Source organism: Nerophis lumbriciformis, linkage group LG12, assembly GCF_033978685.3.
Source record: "Nerophis lumbriciformis linkage group LG12, RoL_Nlum_v2.1, whole genome shotgun sequence".
NCBI lineage: Eukaryota > Metazoa > Chordata > Actinopteri > Syngnathiformes > Syngnathidae > Nerophis > Nerophis lumbriciformis.
In genome coordinates, this window is record NC_084559.2 from 24,280,210 (window position 1) to 24,301,462 (window position 21,253).

Consider the following 21,253-nt stretch of genomic DNA (forward strand, 5'->3'; position numbering starts at 1 on the left):
AAGTTTGTACATTTAGAAAATCAAATTTTAGGAACTTGCACAAAGCTAATGGTAGGAACGCAAAATCCAAATGATTCAGATGAAAGAAAGGAATAGACGTTTTTTTTACTGAATTGTATCATTGACCTGGCACACATCAGCAGCCACAAGCCCTTCATTGTGTTTAACAATAAGGTCTGATTAGAGGCCCCTTGAATGTTGTACTTGAAATATAAAAACGGTAAAAAAAATATAGCGAAAGTAATGACATGGAGATGATAATTTCCCTTACAAGTGCATGCATTTCACCCAAGCAGGATGGCAGTCTTCAGTGCCCGACATGCAAGACCATCTATGGTGAGAAAACAGGCACTCAGCCTCCTGGGAAGATGGAGTACCACGTCATCCCCCACTGCCTGCCTGGTTACCCAGACTCCAAGACTATCCGAATCGTCTATGACATTCCTGCTGGTGTCCAGGTTGGAAATATAAAACTTCACTAATCTCTTGTGCTTTCTGTGCTCTGATCCACTGGCTTTCTTCTCTAACGCGACCTGTAAGCCTTACCGCCGCTGCTTTATCCGCTTAAGTTTGATCATTCTTGCAGCCTTGTAAGTCATTTTGTGTCTTACTAGCCATTTCGAATTCTAAACTGAAAAGGGTGTCACAGTCAATGAAGGATAAAACTGATTTGGAATAATCTAGTCTGAATTTACGCATGTAAAGATGTTGTAGATTTCTACGGTGAAGTGTGGACCTGGGAGTGTAGGAGGCTTTTTATTTCACCTTGACTCGCCAGTAGAGCTGTAAAATCATAAAAATACCCTTTTTTTTAAGCAGAAGAGCAGGCTGAGTCTCCTTAAGCGACAGCACTCCTCAGCTGTCACGTCAGCACAGCTCTGTCCACTGCAGCCACATGCTACATGGGGTCTAAAGCATAGCCCGGAACCCCTGGAGATACAGCTACCAACCCTGCATACAAGCTACCTTTAAATTGCAGATCTGTGTTTGTCACCAAATTCTCACAGCAACATCCTTATCCTGATTGTCAAAAACTTGTCTTGATGGGATTTACACCCAAATGAATAAAATGCATAAATTTGCTTAGCTTTAGGTCAGGGGTTGGCAACCCAAAACGTTGAAAGAGTCGTATTAGACCAAAAATCCAAAAAACGAATCTGTCTGGAGCTGCAAAAAATGAAAAGCTGTATACCGTATTTTTCGGACTATAAGTCGCAGTTGTTTTCATAGTTTGGCCGGGGGTGCGACTTATACTCGGGAGCGACTTATGTGTGAAATTACTAACACATTACCATAAAATATCAAATAATATTATTTAGCTCATTCACGTAAGAGACTAGACGTATAAGATTTCATGGGATTTAGCGATTAGGAGTGACAGATTGTTTGGTAAACGTATAGCATGTTCTATATGTTATAGTTATTGGAATGACTCTTACCATAATATGTTACGTTAACATACCAGGCACGTTCTCAGTTGGTTATTTATGCCTCATATAACGTACACTTATTCAGCCTGTTGTTCACTATTCTTTATTTATTTTAAATTGCCTTTCAAATGTCTATTCTTGGTGTTGGGTTTTATCAAATAAATTTCCCCCAAAAATGCGACTTATATGTTTTTTTCCTTCTTTATTATGCATTTTCGGCCGGTGCGACTTATACTCCGGAGCGACTTATACTCCGAAAAATACGGTATACATGTTATAATGATGGCAACACATGACGTAAGTGTCTATATTAGCTATAATAGCCTACTATCAAAATGACTGTGTCACATGCTGAAGCAAATCTTCGTTGACAGAAATGTTGAAATGTAATATTTATTCTACACATTTTTACAACATTAGAAAGCATTAGTAAATCAGAGGCTACTCAGAAGGTGAGATAACTCCTGGAAATGACTGGCTTTTAATGGCCAAAGGTATAGATGTGTGTGTCCAAGTTAAAGGAAACGGCAGGCTGTCTTCTTTTACCGTATTTTTCGGAGTATAAATAGCTCCGGAGTATAAGTCGCACCGACCGAAAATGCATAATAAAGAAGGAAAAAAACATATATAAGTCGCTCTGGAGTATAAGTCGCATTTTTGGGGGGAAATTTATTTGATAAAACCCAACACCAAGAATAGACATTTGAAAGGCAATTTAAAATAAATAATAGTGAACAACAGGCTGAATAAGTGTACGTTATATGACGCATAAATAACCAACTGAGAACGTGCCTGGTATGTTAACGTAACATATTATGGTAAGAGTCATTCAAATAACTATAACATATAGAACATGCTATACGTTTACCAAACAATCTGTCACTCCTAATCGCTAAATCCCATGAAATCTTATACGTCTAGTCTCTTACGTGAATGAGCTAAATAATATTATTTGATATTTTACGGTAATGTGTTAATAATTTCACACATAAGTCGCTCCTGAGTATAAGTCGCACCCCCGGCCAAACTATGAAAAAAACTGCGACTTATAGTCCGAAAAATACGGTAATGGATTTATTACAATCTTTGGCAAGCTAGGTAATGTTTGCTGTCGTCTGGAACAACATGGCGCACAAACAACTATCTGAAATGCAGCCAATATTACATATAGATAATGTGTCATGAGACATGCAAATATAATTCAATACAAAGAGGATAAAAGTAAAGGATATTAAATGAGCTCAAATATACCTACAACTGAGGTAAAATGATGCAATATGTACATACAGCTAGCCTAAATAACATGTTAGCATTGATTACCTTGCAGTCATGCACTGACCAAATATGCCTGATTAGCATTCCAACAAGTCAATAATAACAACAAAGCTCACCTTTGTGCATTCACGCACAGCATAAAAGGTTTGGTGGACAAAATGAGACAAAGAAGGAGTGGAAGATTTTACATGTAAACAAACTGTTGTGTCTATGGTGAGTTCAAGAACCGCCAAAATTAGTAGGACAAAACGATGTTCACCAAATACTGTCATCATACTTACCAACCTTGAGACCTCCGATTTCGGGAGGTGTGGGAGGGGGCGGGAGGGAGCGTGGTCGGGGGCGTGGTTAAGAGGGTAGGAGTATATTTACAGCTAGAATTCACCAAGTCAAGTATTTCATATATATATATATATATATATATATATATATATATATATATATATATATATATATATATATATATATATATATATATATATATATATATATAAGAAATACTTGACTTTCAGTGAATTCTAGCTATGTATATATATATATATATATATATTTTATCATATATATATATATATATATATATATATATATATATATATATATATATATATATATATATAAAAATAAGAGAAATATTTGATTTGATTTGATTTATTTACACATATACACACACATAACACTCATCTACTCATTGTTGAGTTAAGGGTTGAATTGTCCATCCTTGTTCTATTCTCTGTCACTATTTTTCTAACCATGCTGAACACCCGCTCTGATGATGCATTCTGCTTCGTCTCCTTGTTGTGTGCGCAGTTGTGCACTGCACTCTCTAAAAGCCCTAGATGTTATTGTCACATATGCATGTACAGTAGATGGCAGTATTGTCCTGTTTAAGAGTGTCACAACATTGCTGTTTACGGCAGACCAACTGCTTTACGGTAGACGAAAACGTGACTGCTGTTGTTGTGTGTTGTTGCCGTGCTGGGAGGATGTTAATGAAACTGCCTAACAATAAACCCACATAAGAAACCAAGAACTCGCCCTCGATCATTCTACAGTTATAACGTGATTGGGCAGGTACACTGTTTATATTGTGGGAAAGCGGACGTGAAAACAGGCTGTCGACACGTCACTCAGGTCCGCATGGAGCTGGAGGGGGCGTGGCCTCCAGCTCCGGCTGAATTTCGGGAGATTTTCGGGAGAAAATTTGTCCCGGGAGGTTTTCGGGAGAGGCGCTGAATTTCGGGAGTCTCCCGGAAAATCCGGGAGGGTTGGCAAGTATGACTCATCAGTGAAGCATACACACAAAGATATTAAACAGTGGGCTTTCTAACAAGTGGGAAAGTTTGTGTCATGTTTGTCCTCAAACAAAAAACATACTAAATCAAAAAAAAAAATTTTCCCCCATCTTTTTCCATTTTCATTACTTTTTTAAAAATGCTCCAGGGAGCCACTAGGGCGGCACTAAAGACCCCCGCTGTAGGTGAACGGTGTGCTTCTAACAAGCCAGTGTACATTATGTAATGTAATTATTATGTTTAAAGAGTAATGTACAAGTTAAGCATTGTTGATTTGTGGATATCACAGTGACTTTTGAGCAAATTGTAGGAGATGTTTGTTTAATATACTGTATGATCTTTTCAGACCAATGAGCACCCCAACCCTGGGAAGAAGTTCAGCGCAAGAGGTTTTCCCCGACAGTGTTACCTGCCAGACAACGAAAAGGGCAGGAAGGTGAGAACCACTTGCGGGTGCTGTACATTTTGCTATCTAAATAAATGAGTAAATGGCACAAGAAATAATATAATATCAATTTACTGTGTCTATTTTGGCTCAAATACAATTTTAAAGGGACCTTATCCAACATTGTGTAGTAGCGTGTCCCACAGACTGGCAATCTACTGTATACATACTGTCGTACAATCTGTATTAAATGCTATGATGCATGTATTTAATAAAAAAAGGCTAAAACAATATCATACATATATTAAATCTGTTGTATTAGTTATTGGAACCAACATATCTTTTTCATGTTAAATTATATAGTTTTTCTCTATTTTTCAATTGTTCCTGCTTATTTTATTTATGCAGTGTAACAGGCTGCATGTGTATTTATATATTATGTTAGATCCACTATGGACTGGACTCTCACTATTATGTTAGATCCACTATGGACTGGACTCTCACTATTATATTAGATCCACTATGGACTGGACTCTCACTATTATGTTAGATCCACTATGGACTGGACTCTCACAATATTATGTTAGATCCACTATGGACTGGACTCTCACAATATTATGCTAGATCCACTCGACGTCCATTGCACCGGTCGCCCGGGGGGAGGGGTGTCCCCACATCTGTGGTCCTCTCCAAGGTTTCTCATTGTCCCACAGGGTTGAGTTTTCCTTGCCCTGATGTGGGATCTGAGCCAAGGATGTCGTTGTGGCTTGTGCAGCCCTTTGAGACATTCGTGATTTAGGGCTATATAAGTAAACATTGATTGATTGATTGATTGATTACATACGGTATATTATTCTGCCCTCTTTCCTCTTTCAATATTGGAATTTAGTTTGGCAGATAAGTAAATCGTCCTTTAAATCAGTGGTCCCCAAACTTTTTGTAGCTGCGGACCGGTCAACGCTTGAAAATTTGTCCCGCGGACATTCTTGGTGTTGGGTTTTATCAAATAAATTTCCCCCAAAAATGCGACTTATACTCCAGTGCGACTTATATATGTTTTTTTTTCTTCTTTATTATGTATTTTCGGTCGGTGCGACTTATACTCCGGAGCTATTTATACTACGGAAAATACAGTAAAAGAAGACAGCCTGCCGTTTTTTTTTTGTTTTTGTTTTTTAATAAAGAAATACAATCATGTGTGCTTACGGACTGTATCCCCGCAGACTGTATTGATATACATTGATATATAGTGTATATATTGTGTTTTTATGTTGATTTAATAAAAAAAAAATAAAAAAAATTTTTTATTTTTATTTATTTTTTCCTTGTGCGGCCAGGTACCAATCGGTCCGCGGTGGTTGGGGACCACTGCTTTAAATTACAGATGGAAAAAAAACACTTGCAGTTGTTTATGGAGAGTCTCCAAAATGAAGTTACTGTAAAACTAAGCACACAAAAAAGTACATTAATATACACATGAAGTACACATACAAGTAAGAGTCATGGACAATAAAGTTGGGAGCTTAAGGCTAAAATACAATGGACGAACCAATTGATAGGCTAACAAAAAATGATCATCAAGATCATGTTAAATTTGTACAAACGTTTTAATTTGCATAAAACCACAATTATATTTCTACTTACAGGAATATAGTCACCAAGCTCTGTCGAAACAAATATTGACTGCTAACTTTGTATTCACCAGATCAGTCTGCTGCATGGCACTGTCTGTGCTGACTAACCACAGAGGCTTGTTGCTGAAATATTAAACTCAAATTTTTAAAACAAATAACATAAATAATGATCAGCACATGCATCACTTAGGATTGGGGTGTCAAACTAATTTTCACTTAGGACCACGTCGCAGTTGGGCGCCCTCACAGGGCTGCACACTGCAAAAAGTCAGTGTTCAAAAACAAGAAAAAAAAATACAAAGATTAGGGGTATTTTATTTGAACTAAGCAAAATTATCTGCCAATAGAACAAGAAAATTTGGCTTGTCAAGACTTTCCAAAACAAGTAAAATTAGCTAACCTCAATGAACCCAAAAATACCTTAAAATAAGTATATTCTCACTAATAACAACTGTACTACTATATGAGTACATATTTTCTATTGTTTCATTGAAAATAAAACAACAAAAGTCCATTAGGCTGTCATCTGTTTTAATATGAGACAAAATTGTGTAAAAGTCATGATTTTTTTTTTCATGGTTGAAGTAATAAATTATTACTTTAAAAAAAGTAGTTTTATACTTGTGAGTGTTGATGACACAGCTTTGCAACAGTTGATATTCTAGTTTCAATCATGTTTTACTCAATATAGGTCATCAAATCTCAGCAACAAGCTGTAATATCTTACTGAGATCATTTAGGACCAAAACCCTTAAAACAAGTAAAACACTCTAACATAAAATCTGCTTAGTGAGAAGAATTATCTTATCAGACAGAACATAAGCAAATATCACCCTTATTTGAGATATTTAATCTGACTTAGATTTCAGTTTTTGCATTGTACAACTGAATAAAACACATTTTGGGACTTATGGGGATCCAAAATACACCCAAAAAAATTGAGTAGCATTGTTTTATTTATTTTTTGTCATTTATAGTTATACTATAAATATAGTACTATATTTATACTAATACTATATACTATACTTAAAACCAGGGGATACAGGGCCTTCTCTGTGGTCGGCCCTAAACTCTGGAACACTCTGCCCCTCCATGTTCGAGTGTTTTGAGTCTCGTCTTAAGACCCACTTTTATTCTCTGGGTTTTAACACTACGTGAGTTGTGCGGTCTTCTGTTGTCCTCTGTGTTTTTCAAATTTTGATTTCTATTTACTGTTTTAATTGGTTTTACCCTTTAAAATCGTTTTTAATTATATTTATTTTATATTGCTCTTATATGTATTTATTTTTTGTTTTTATTCAGTCATTGGTGCAGCTAAGGATAATATTTGAATATTATTTTTAATATTGTTGTGCAGCACTTTGGAAACATTTTGTCGTTTAAATGTGCTACATAAATAAAGTGGATTGGATTAGTTACCATATCTATTTCCATCAAAAGCCACTATTTACCTAATCTGTGCCCTCAGGTCCTCAAGCTGCTGATCACGGCCTGGGACCGACGCCTCATCTTCACCATCGGGACGTCCAGCACCACAGGAGAAACTGACACCGTGGTGTGGAACGAGATCCACCACAAGACTGAATTTGGCTCCAACCTGACAGGCCACGGCTACCCGGACCCCAACTACCTGGACAACGTCCTGACAGAGCTGTCAGCCCAGGGAGTTGGCGAGGCAAACCTGAAGGACTGAAAAGGTTCCTAAGCAGCTGATTTTTTCAGGAACACAAGCTACAGTATCATGGTAAACGCTACACTTTATGACACCTCGTCGAAGTGGCGGCACACAATTACATCGCTCAACCTTTTTTGTTGTCATTATCTTTAGCGTCACGTCTGGAGCACGCTGCGGCACATGCTCAGTGTATGTCTTGATGCCAGCAAACGTGCCATCGGTCGCTTTAAGAGTCTTAAAGTGCGACGTGGTGGCGTAGTGAGCCCCGACTTTAATGGCGCCAGCAAAATTACATAATGAATGTTGAGTGAATTGCTGCAATAAGATGAGGTGCCAATGAAAGCTTTTCTCACTTGAAACTCTTTTTTTTTTTTTTCCCTCAAAAATCTTATATTCTAACACATGGTGAGAATTTTCTGTACATTTTTGATGGAGAGGTGTTGGGCTTTTGTTTTTAGGAATAAACCAGAGTAAAGGATTTTTTTCTCCCCCATCTCAGTGATAAGGGCTAAACAAAAGTGTAGTGCATGTACGGGAGCAAAGGCTGTAAAATGGTAATGTTTTCTAAAGTGTACGTCACGGCGAGTCAACTGGCGGTCCGAGTTCAGTTCAAAACTCGGGAGACAAACATTTTTGGAGCACTAGAGTGCTCCTGTTGTACAGAGGAACGTGGACCAACGTCAACACATTCGCAGATCCTTTGCGTTGTAATTTTAACCTTCAAAATAGAAGACTGGGGTCCAAACGTGTGATTTATATAACTGAGGCACCCCTTTAAGTTCTCTCCTTTTTTGGCAATTTTTTTTTCATAATGTGATTTATGTAATAAGGTGTTGCTGTAGCTTTTTACTTCAGATGCAGTCAGTACTAGTGGGGTTCCTCAAGGTTCCATTTTAGGTCCTCTCTTTTTCATCATTTGGGATATTCGACTGGTGGCCTGGGTGTTCAGTTAAAAAAAAACTATTTTGCAGCAGATTTTTAAGAATACTAGATGATCTTTGACTTTTTTTCTTCTTTTTTTTTCCCAGAAGGTCCTTAAGAACAGCAGAGCACTCCTGTAACTGACAAAATAAATAGACAAAAATTAGATGTCTACTGTGGAGGACGCTGGTTCGCTAGAACAAGGGTCCCCAAACTATGGCCCGTGGGAAGTACAAAGTTAAAAAACAACATTTTGTTTTATTGTTTTTTGGATAATTATTTTTTTAAATCTGTCCTTTGTAATCCATTTTCTACCGCTTGGTACTCTCTGTGTCTCCTAGCCAAATCATATTGTCTAAAAATGCATTTTCCCATCGATAACGTGACATCGTGCTCGGAATATATATACTGTATATATATATATATATATATATATATATATATATATATATATATATATATATATATATATATATATATATATATAAAAACTTAATTTTAAATTATTTTAAATCAAAAATCCCCTGAAGAGCAGGGAAACCTTCGAAACAGGCTTGTAGGGATGAAATAGCCTCTGTGTTTTTTTCCTGACCTAACATATATATATATACATATATATATATATATATATATATATATATATATATATATATATATGTATATATATTTATATTTATATATATGTATATTTATATATATGTATATACATACAAGCCTGTTTCACAGGTTCCCCTGCTCTTCAGGGGATTTTTAATTTAAAATAATTTCAAATTACAATTTTTTTATATTTAAAATTAATTTTAAATTAAAAAAAACCTGAAGAGCAGAAAAACCTGCGAAACAGGCTTGTAGGGATGAAATAGCCTCTGCGTTTTTTCCCTGACCTAACGTGTGTGTGTGAGTGTGTGTGTGTGTGTATATATATATATATATATATATCCATTTTCTACCGCTTATTCCCTTTGGGGTCGCGGGGGGCGCTGGAGCCTATCTCAGCTACAATCAGGCGGAAGGCGGGGTACATATATGTATATATATATATATATATATATATATATATATATATATATATATATATATATATATAAATATATATATATATATATATATATATATATATATATATATATATATATACGTTAGGTCAGGGAAAAAAACAAAGGCTATTTCATCCCTACAAGCCTGTTTCGTAGGTTTCCCTGCTCTTCAGGGGATTTTTAATTTAAAATAATTTAAAATTAAATTAAAATAAAAAAATCCCCTGAAGAGCAGAAAAACCTGTGAAACAGGCTTGTAGGGATAAAATAGCCTCTGCATTTTTTTCCTGACCTAACGTGTGTGTGTGTGTATATATACTGTATGTGTATATATATATATATATATATATATATATATATATATATATATATATATATATATATATATATATATATATTTATATATAGCCCGGCCGCCAGCCAAATTTTTTTAACCCAATGCAGCCCCCGAGTCAAAAAGTTTGGGGACCCCTGCTCTAGAAGATACAAAATAAGACTAAGAGTGAAGGGAGAAGTCTGGCCCCATGGTCCTTAGCCTTCTGGAAATGTGGCTCCTAAAGCAATGTAGTTGAATATACGGTTAACGGTCGGGCAGATTAAGAAATGTTGCTGCAGTTCCAAGGTTCAACTTGTTTGTTTTGTTGACACCTTGACGATGCTGACCTCCTGTGAGCATAAAGCCCTGCGCTATCATTCTCCCTGTTGGAGGAATTTGGAGCCCTGGGTCTATCCATCATGCTGCAGTGAGGTGCTAAGAGGTTGGACTTTTCACCTCCGAGATCCATCTCATGAATCTCAAATATTTTTTACCAAAATGCGCTTGGTTGAAGTCCATCTTTGGCAGCAGAACTTTGTCCAGGGAAAAAAAAATTGCTTTATTGCAGATTCACCAAAAGGAACTATTGAAAGAGCCCACGTGTGTACTCTGTTTTCCCTCTGAGATGTTATGCCCAAGAGCTAAAGTCTTTTGAAGATCCATGTTGGGTTTTTTTTTTATGTAACTTTGAGAGGAACGCTAGGTCAGCGCTGCATATTTTTTCCTGGAATGCGTCTGATCAGCTTTAATGAGCAGGGATGTTGTTCATTTCAGAGCGACTCACAGTCTTCCATAGCAAATTGAGGCAGCAGTTCTAGTGAATTGCTTCATTTTTTTTTTTTTTGGGGGGGGGAATTTTTTTAATTGCATTATAAACATCTGTTTGTTTTTTTAATAAGTCATTGTGCCGCGCTTTTGAAATATCTGTATTTATTTACGAAAGTGATATACCCAACAGTTCAAGCTCAGTTTAAGGGTATGGTGTTTATTTTTATATTCTTCTATATATATATATATATATATATATATATATATATATATTAAAAAAAGATATAGTGTAAAGACATGATTGTACGGAGCCCCTAAAGGGACATGGGGGGGAGAAAAAAAAATGTATAATTTTTTTTTTAGACACGCTCGAGAAACTTTTTATAAAGTTATAAAAAAAAAAATTCAAAATATATATATATTTTTTTTAGACATTTATCTTACGCGCACGAGATACATGTCTAAAAAAATAAAAAATAAATAAATTATAAAAATTTAAAACCATTTTTTTATAACTTTATAAAAAGTTTCTCGTGCGCACGAGATACATGTCTAAAAAAAAAAATTTAAAAAATTTTTTTAAATTCCCCCATGTCCCTTTAGGGGCTCCATATGATTGTGTTGAATTATCTATGACATGTGTTAATGATGTCTAATATAACAGGTAGTGTTAGCATATGCTACTAATGTAGAATGTGTGTAGTTGACTCAAATAAATGTAGTCAATGTATCTTTCATAGAAGGTGGGGGAGGGGGGGCATAAATAGCATGAGATGTCATTCTCCCTCACTTTACCATACGGGGTCAGTATTAGCTGCAGACATTTTTACTCTTCATCATGAACCAGATTTATAGATATGGAAGTAATCCTTTAATTGTTTTGGTTTTTTGTGTGTAATATTACCAAGCCTTTACATTCTTGGTGTTATGCTGTGAGTGATATATGCAAATGAGCAATGTTGAACTTAGCTTACTGTTGCCTGCTCATCATGCAGGAGCACTGTAGCTGCTCCTGGACCCTCCAAAAAGTGATCGTAATGTAGTGTAGAGTCGCTTAAACGGTCAAATCAAAACCTTTTATACAGTGGAACCCGCTTATGTCACCAAATCCGGTCCATCATTTTATCATCAAAGAGTGTAGGGTGGCGCTTTCCATCATTTTCAGCAAACTGCATTGCAAATGGTCCACCGTCCCTCTTCCTCTCACACCAAATCCATATGAATCCCTTCCCTACTGTATATTAAGCATGTTTGAGCATAGACATGTGTAAATAAAGTACAAATACTAACACTACAGTAGTATTGGCGTCTTGAGGAGACCGAACCAATCATCGAGCGCTCTTTAATATCGTGGCCCCTGATTGGCTCAGCCTTAGGCAACATGACTATATTGGATTGAAAGAGTGTTAAGGTAATGTTTTTTCATGTCTAGAGGGCTCTTATGAAGTTTAAAGAGGTATTTGGATAGTCTTTAACAGTTTTTTTATGCTCTATTTGATTTATAAATAATGATTCCTACTTTGTGGACATTCATTTATGGCGGTCCAATCTGGAACCAATTAACAACAATAAACAATGGACGACTGTAATTGAATAACATGACACAATATTATGCTAGATCCACTATGGACTGGACTCTCACTATTATGTTAGATCCACTATGGACTGGACTCTCACACTATTATGTTAGATCCACTATGGACTGGACTCTCACTATTATGTTAGATCCACTATGGACTGGACTCTCACTATTACGATATAAATAAACATTGATTGATTGATTGATGTTCGATCCACTATGGACTGGACTCTCACTATTATGTTAGATCCACTATGGACTGGACTCTCACTATTATGTTAGATCCACTATGGACTGGACTCTCTCTATTATGTTAGATCCACTATGGACTGGACTCTCACTATTATGTTAGATCCACTATGGACTGGACTCTCACTATTATGTTAGATCCACTATGGACTGGACTCTCTCTATTATGTTAGATCCACTATGGACTGGACTCTCACTATTATGTTAGATCAACTATGGACTGGACTGTCACTATTATGTTGGATCCACTATGGACTGGACTCTCACTATTATGTTAGATCCACTATGGACTGGACTCTCACTATTATATTAGATCCACTATGGACTGGACTCTCACTATTATGTTAGATCCACTATGGACTGGACTCTCACTATTATGTTAGATCCACTATGGACTGGACTCTCACTATTATGTTAGATCCACTATGGACTGGACTCTCACTATTATGTTAGATCCACTATGGACTGGACTCTCACTATTATGTTGGATCCACTATGGACTGGACTCTCACTATTATGTTAGATCCACTATGGACTGGACTCTCACTATTATGTTAGATCCACTATGGACTGGACTCTCACAATATTATGTTAGATCCACTTGATGTCCATTGCACCGGTTGCCCAGTGGGGTTCCCCACATCTGCGTTCCCCTCCAAGGTTTCTCATTGCCCCATTGGGTTGAGTTTTTCCTTGCCCTGATGTGGGCTCTGAACCGAGGATGTCGTTGTGGCTTGTGCAGCCCTTTGAGACACTCTTGATTTAGGGCTATTTAAGTAAACCTTTATTGATTGATTGATAGTGAACGGATTCTTATGGCCCCATTCCAGGGTCGATCTCGCATGAGAGGAAGAGGGGGTGGGGGCAATCATTTTGCAATGCAGTCTGCTGAAAATAATGGAAAGCACCACTCTGCATAGCAATTGCCATAAAACACATTTTAAGATATTCAACACTCTCCTGACATCTAGCGGCTTTAGTGGATAATGCACCTCCCCCAATTCGTCACGGTTCATGTGTCAGGTAAACCAAAAAAACTAATCATATCAGAAGCCTGAAATGTTCAAAATTTGAGCAAAATGATGGTACACGCCCAGTTTGACCTGATCTGCTTCAGTCAGATATGAAAACAAACCGTGTGTAACATAGTTTATTAAGGCAAAGCAAGGTTGGAGAAGAACAGCGCCCTCACTTGGCTGTGAGACCACAGTGCAGGTCAAAGGTCACACCGCTTCTGTCGATGTCCGATAAGCGGGTTCCACTGTGGTTGATTTGACCCATGCCGTGTCACACAACTGGAGGGATGCCTGGTGGGGTACATGGTGGTCATCTAAAACCAGTTCTACTTATTTGTGGGTGTGTGTGTCAATTTGTTTGACCTGCTGTGTTCTGAAGGTAGTCAAGGTCAAAGGTCAGAACCCCCCAATAGTAAATCTAAACTAACCATTCTAATATTTTGAGTGTCACCAATATATGTTCTAGGAAGATGATAAAAGATTATTAAACCTTTTTAAAAATGTAATATCTGTCAGGTTCAAACACTGATGACATTTATTAAACAAGACAAGAAGCAAAGAATTAAACAGGGACAGAATTAAATTTGGCTCAATTGAGGAGAAACGTGTCGACCTGTAACCTTTCACTGTGTCACTCACGCTCTGGCGAAAGATTGGACACCACCTCTTTTTATTTGGACTTTCCCTGTTTACATAGGACTGGTCCTGGATCGAGCTTGAATTTTACAAGCCTTTGGCTTGGTGCAACAAAGACAGCCTCTTGTCTGTTCATTGGGAACTCAGAGAACGGAAAGTTTTTTGATAAATTACATACAATTTTTCTGACAATATCAATGTTACATTCTTGAGTAATTTCGAAATACGTTTTATTTTGTTACGTTCTACAGAAGAACTTTTTTTTTTTTTATATATTTCTTCTTAAGACCTCACTGTTGACTTTGTAAGGTCATGTTAGCTCTAAAGCAGGGGTGTCAAACGTCAACCCGGGGGCCAGTTCAGGCCTGCGAACAGGTTTTATCCGACCCGTAGAATGAGTTTGCTAAGTACAAAAATGAGCCGAAATTTTTTGAATGAAAGAAACTGCTGTTCTAAATGTGTCCACTAGATGTCGCAATTTTTTGTAACTTTGTATGTTTGTAAAAAATAAAAAAATACTCATGTTAGTGCACCAGTTGAGGAAAATGAGCAAACTACATAAATAACATCCTGTAATTTTATTTTGATGTTATTTTTTTTAAAATCTTGATAGATTGAAAATGAACACCAATTAGTTGACTGATGAACATTATCATTCATTCAGAAAGATAGAATACTATAAACCGCAACATGTAAGTGTAAAAAAACATTATAATTTGTAAATTTTCAGAATGTGCTTGTTCTATTTGTAAACATCCATCCATCCATCCATTCTCTACCGCTTGTTCCTTTTGGGGTGCATTCCTTTTCAGCTGCATTCGGGCGGAAAGGCGGGGTACACCCTGGACAAGCCGCCACCTCATCGCAGTATTTTTAAAGGGGAACATTATCACCAGACCTATGTAAGCGTCAAAAAAAACCTTGATGTTGCAGAAAAAAGACCATATATTTTTTTAACCGATTTCCGAACTCTAAATGGGTGAATTTTGGGGAATTAAACGCCTTTCTAATATTCGCTCTCGGAGCGATGACGTCACAACGTGGCGTCACATGGGGAAGCAATCCGCCATTTTCTCAAACACCGAGTCAAATCAGCTCTGTTATTTTCCGTTTTTTCGACTGTTTTCCGTACCTTGGAGACATCATGCCTCGTCGGTGTGTTGTCGGAGGGTGTAACAACACGAACAGGGACGGATTCAAGTTGCACCAGTGGCCCAAAGATGCGAAAGTGGCAAGAAATTGGACGTTTGTTCCGCACACTTTACCGACAAAAGCTCTGCTACGACAGAGATGGCAAGAATGTGTGGATATCCTGCGACACTCAAAGCAGATGCATTTCCAACGATAAAGTCAAAGAAATCTGCCGCCAGACCCCCATTGAATCTGCCGGAGTGTGTGAGCAATTCAGGGACAAAGGACCTCGGTAGCACGGCAAGCAATGGCGGCAGTTTGTTCCCGCAGACGAGCGAGCTAAACCCCCTGGATGTCTTGGCTCACACCGTCCCGAAGATGATCAAGAGAAGGATATCGACCCTAGCTTCCCTGGCCTGCTGACATCAACTCCAAAACTGGACAGATCAGCTTTCAGGAAAAGAGAGCGAATGAGGGTATGTCTACAGAATATATTAATTGATGAAAACTGGGCTGTCTGCACTCTCAAAGTGCATGTTGTTGCCAAATGTATTTCATATGCTGTAAACCTAGTTCATAGTTGTTAGTTTCCTTTAATGCCAAACAAACACATACCAATCGTTGGTTAGAAGGCGATCGCCGAATTTGTCCTCGCTTTCTCCCGTGTCGCTGGCTGTCGTGTCGTTTTCGTCGGTTTCGCTTGCATACGGTTCAAACCGATATGGCTCAATAGCTTCAGTTTCTTCCTCAATTTCGTTTTCGCTACCTGCCTCCACACTACAACCATCCGTTTCAATACATGCGTAATCTGTTGAATCGCTTAAGCCGCTGAAATCCGAGTCTGAATCCGAGCTAATGTCGCTATAGCTTGCTGTTCTTTCCGCCATGTTTGTTTGTGTTGGCTTCACTATGTGACGTCACAGAAAAATGGACGGGTGTTTATAACGATGGTTAAAATCAGGCACTTTGAAGCTTTTTTTAGGGATATTGCGTGATTGGGTAAAATTTTGGAAAAAAAATTCGAAAAATATAATAAGCCACTGGGAACTGATTTTTAATGGTTTTAACTATTCTGAAATTGTGATAATGTTCCCCTTTAAACATCCATCCATCCATCCATTTTCTACCGCTTGTTTCTTTTGGGGTGGCGGGGGGGTGCCGGAGCCTATCTCAGCTGCATTCGGGTGGAAGGCGGAGTACACCCTGGACAAGCCGCCACCTCATCGCAGTATTTTTAAACAAAGGAAACAAACTGAAGTTGTCTTTATTTTTAAGTTATCGTGCCGTGATTTTTACCACTTGGGAGTAGATTTTTTCTCCATGTGGCCCACCTATCTAAAATGAGTTTGACACCCCTGCTGTACATGTTCAATATCAATCGGTCAGATTTCACGAGATTTGGAGTGAATGTCGTCACTTTCTGAATGTGTTTAAACAGGAAGAGAGTTGTTTGAGACCTCTCTATATGCAAATATTTGTCTAATGAAAACAGGTCTCTGAAAAAGGCTTTAGCAAAAGAGGTGTAAGCTTATGCTGCATTGAGATTTTGATGTTTTTTTGTTTTTTTTATGAATTTCATTGTTTAAAAAATTGCTGACATCAAGAAAAACATGCAAGTTCATTCACGACCTCATAGGGTCAAGCTATTTAAAGCGAAAGTGAAAGTGGCGCATCAATATAAGTGGTGTTTATTTCCAGATGTTCATTTATATAAAAAAAAAAAAAGGTTCTGAAACGGAGAAATTGAGTGGTTGGCTCCAATTTCCGAGGCCCTTTTTAGAACTATCAGGGAATTTTTCCATGTTCTAGAACGTTCTTTTTGTCGGCCCTTTACACTTTCAGGTGTGCGCGGAGAAGACGCGGTTTGTGCGAGCGTTGGTGTTTATGCAATTTCCTATTTTTCCACACGCGACGGCCGATTTCTTTGTAGCAAGTTTTCTTCTGCTCCTGCTGCGTGACGACGTGTGGAAATATATTTCTGGTCTAGGATGGTCTGACATGAATCTATGATCCTGTAGTATTTACATGTTTGTTTCAAGTAGTGTCTCTCTGTCTGCGCGTGTGTCACGTTCTTTAACGTCCTCCCGCAGATGCATGCTAAGCCAAAGTGTGAGCCTTGCAGGATGGACTCGTGCTGGTCCGCATCTTGCCTCAAAACTTTCTTTTCTTCTCTCACAAGAGCGAGGGAGACCGACAGCGTTTGGCTGTTTTTTGTTTTGTTTTGGTTTTGTTTCTCCACTCTTTGGTCTACATTTTTGAAGTGTGGCCAACCTGCAAACGTCTAAGTAGACACTCTTGATTCGACTATAAAGGGCTTCTTAATCCTAATCAGTCTTTATTGAATTGTGATGACTTTGTTGCATGTTTGTGTCTTTCCTGTGGACAAATATGGAGAAATAAATGTGCCCCCAACTGGGTTGACCTTTGGTCTTGTTTTTATTGGGTTGTTGCAACACCAACAGCATCTTATGTGGTCGTTTTGTTTCTTGACCTAGGGACAGGTACCGTATTTTTCGGACTATGAGTCGCAGTTTTTTTTCATAGTTTGGCCGGGCTCCAGTGCGACTTATATATGTTTTTTTCCTTTTTTATTATGCATTTTCGGCAGGTGAGACTTATACTCCGAAAAATACGGTACTTGTGCTGTTGACCGCATATGGGACAGGTACCTTGGACGCATCCTCGCTCATCCATGCGGACTGGACACTGGCCGAGAGTTGGTGGGCGGCCGAGGGTGTAGTCGGCTCTCTTGATTGCTTTGTTGGGTCTGCTCCTTTCTCTGGCCATGCTCCCCCCACCCATACTTGCCAACCCTCCTGATTTTCCTGAGGCATTGCCTTTAGCGTCCTCTACAACCTGTCGTCACGTCCGCTTTTCCTCCATACAAACAGCGTGCCGGCCCAGTCACATGATATATGCAGCTTTTACACACACACACACAAGTGAATGCATGCATACTTGGTCAACAGCCATACAGGTCACACTGAGGGTGGCCGTATAAACAACTTTAACACTGCTACAAATATGCGCCACACAATGAACCCACACCAAACAAGCATGACAAACACATTTCGGGAGAACATCCGCACCGTAACACAACATAAACACAACAGAACAAATACCCAGAAACCCTTGCAGCACTAACTCTTCCGGGACTCTACAATATACACTCCCCCCCCCCCCCCCCCCCCAATCCCGCCCACCTCAACCCCGCCGCCCCCCACCTCCCGAATTTGGAGGTCTCAAGGTTGCCAAGTATCCCCCCACCCCAGCAAACGATGGCGTGGAACATCGCATGGGCCACCACAGTGTATATGGGTGTTGAAATGAGTGTATATGGGTGTTGAAATGAGTGTATATGGGTGTTGAAATGAGTGTATATAGGTGTTGAAATGAATGTATATGGGTGTTGAAATGAGTGTATATAGGTGTTGAAATGAATGTATATGGGTGTTGAAATGAGTGTATATGGGTGTTGAAATGAGTGTATATAGGTGTTGAAATGAATGTATATGGGTGTTGAAATGAGTGTATATGGGTGTTGAAATGAGTGTATATGGGTGTTGAAATGAGTGTATATGGGTGATGAAATGAGAGTATATGGGTGTTGAAATGAGTGTATATGGGTGTTGAAATGAGTGTATATGGGTGTTGAAATGAGTGTATATGGGTGTTAAAATTAGTGTATATGGGTGTTGAAATAAGTGTATATGGGTGATGAAATGAGTGTATATGGGTGTTGAAATGAGTGTATATGGGTGTTGAAATTAGTGTATATGGGTGTTGAAATGAGTGTATATGGATGTTGAAATGAGTGTATATGGGTGTTGAAATGAGTGTATATGGGTGTTGAAATGAGTGTATATGGACGTTGAAATCAATCAATCAATCAATGTTTATTTATATAGCCCTAAATCACAAGTGTCTCAAAGGGCTGAATGAGTGTATATGGGTGTTGAAATAAGTGTATATGGGTGTTGAAATGAGTGTATATGGGTGTTGAAATGAGAGTATATGGGTGTTGAAATGAGTGTATATGGGTGTTGAAATGAGTGTATATGGGTGTTGAAATGAGTGTATATAGATGTTGAAATGAGTGTATATGGGTGTTGAAATGAGTGTATATGGGTGTTGAAATGAGAGTATATGGGTGTTGAAATGAGTGTATATGGGTGTTGAAATGAGTGTATATGGGTGTTGAAATGAGTGTATATGGGTGTTGAAATGAGTGTATATAGATGTTGAAATGAGTGTATATGGGTGTTGAAATGAGTGTATATGGATGTTGAAATGAGTGTATATGGATGTTGAAATGAGTGTATATGGGTGTTGAAATGAGTGTATATGGGTGTTGAAATGTGTGTATATGGGTGTTGAAATGATGTTTTTGTTTGGTTGCTTGTCTATGCATGGTGCAATCATGTGTGTGCAATGTATATTATTGGTTGATTATTTTTTGGGGTTTTTGTTGTTTTACTTTCGTGGCTGTATGTAAAAGTGACACTGCTGGAGTGTCAGCTAGTTGCATCAGCTCTGCTTCTTTAATGTCTTTAATGTCCTTTGTGTTCTTTGATGTTTCCTTCTTTACACACATGTTTATGTGTGCTATGGCTATGAGGTTTGTTTTTTTCCCTTGGCCTCAGTCTGGACCCCCTCTCCGGGGAACCTGGGTTAGACTAGACCCCCGCCCCCCTCCACTTTTTCTTTTTTTTGTAAGGGGCGCCGGAAGTTGGCAGACCCGTCAGCGATCCTGTTCTGTCTCCCTGTAATGTTTGTCTGATCTTGAATGGGATTGGGTTGAAAATCTTTAATTTCCCCTTTAGGATTATTTAAGTACTTCTGATTCTGATTCTGATATATCAGGGTGCCCAAATTTTTTCCACTGAGGGCTACAGACTGACAAATCAAAGGAGGCGGGGGCCATTTTCACCTTTTAAAGTACAGTACAATATACAGTATGGGCCAAAAGTTTGGACACACCTTCTCATTCAATGCGTTTTCTTTCTTTTCATGACTATTTACATTGTAGATTGTCACTGAAGGCATCAAAAATATGACACCTGTGAAGTGAAAACCCTTTCAGGTGATTACATCTTGAAGCTCATCGAGAGAATGCCAAGAGTGTGCAAAGCAGTACTTAGAGCAAAGGGTGGCTATTTTGAAGAAACTAGAATATAAAACATGATTCAGTTATTTCACCTTTTTTTGTTGAGTACGTAACTCCACATGTGTTCATTCATAGTTTTGATGCCTTCAGTGATATATATATATATATAATGCAAATTTACAGTAGGAATTTTGTGGGAATGCTAAAGAGCCAAAGCCGAACTGGAATGCTAACAGTTAGCACGCTGGCCAGATAGCATCAAGTAACAAAAAATACGAGCTGAAAAAATCGTCTTCTCTTCTTCTTGGTTGTCCATTGAATCCGACGACGGCGTCCACTTACGACTTCAACGGTGGACTCTGAGAAACCTTGAAGTTGTGTTTGACCAGTCGATGTCCTTGGAGGGTGACTGTCGTCATCTGACCAAAAACTGTTTCTATCACCTGAGGAATATCTCTAAAGTGATCTCAGGACCTTCAATCTAAGTCTGAGACTAGATCTGACAGATCTCAGACTAGCTCTGATCAATCTAAGTATAAGACAAGATCTGACCAGTCTAAGACTAGATCTGACCAGTCTAAGACTAGATCTGACCAGTCTAAAACTAGATCTGACCAATCTAAGTCTAAGACAAGATCTGACAATCTCAGACAAGATCTGACCAGTCTAAGACAAGATCTGACCAATCTAAGACCAGATCTGACCAATCTAAAACTAGATCTGACCAGTCTAAGACTAGATCTGACCAATCTAAAACTAGATCTGACCAGTCTAAGACTAGATCTGACCAATCTAAAACTAG

General features: G+C 38.2%; 1 protein-coding gene across 1 annotated transcript in view; it reads left to right on the forward strand.

Annotated features, from left to right (window-relative positions):
• Positions 1-8,169, forward strand: part of dtx1 (deltex 1, E3 ubiquitin ligase) — an 81,938-nt gene extending 73,769 nt beyond the window's left edge. The window contains exons 8-10 of the mRNA XM_061986145.1: positions 297-458; positions 4,344-4,433; positions 7,485-8,169. Of these exons, the coding sequence (XP_061842129.1) occupies positions 297-458; positions 4,344-4,433; positions 7,485-7,709 (477 nt within the window). The 3' untranslated portion in view covers positions 7,710-8,169. The remainder of the gene's footprint in view (positions 1-296; positions 459-4,343; positions 4,434-7,484) is intronic.
• Positions 8,170-21,253: the final 13,084 nt, after the last annotated feature.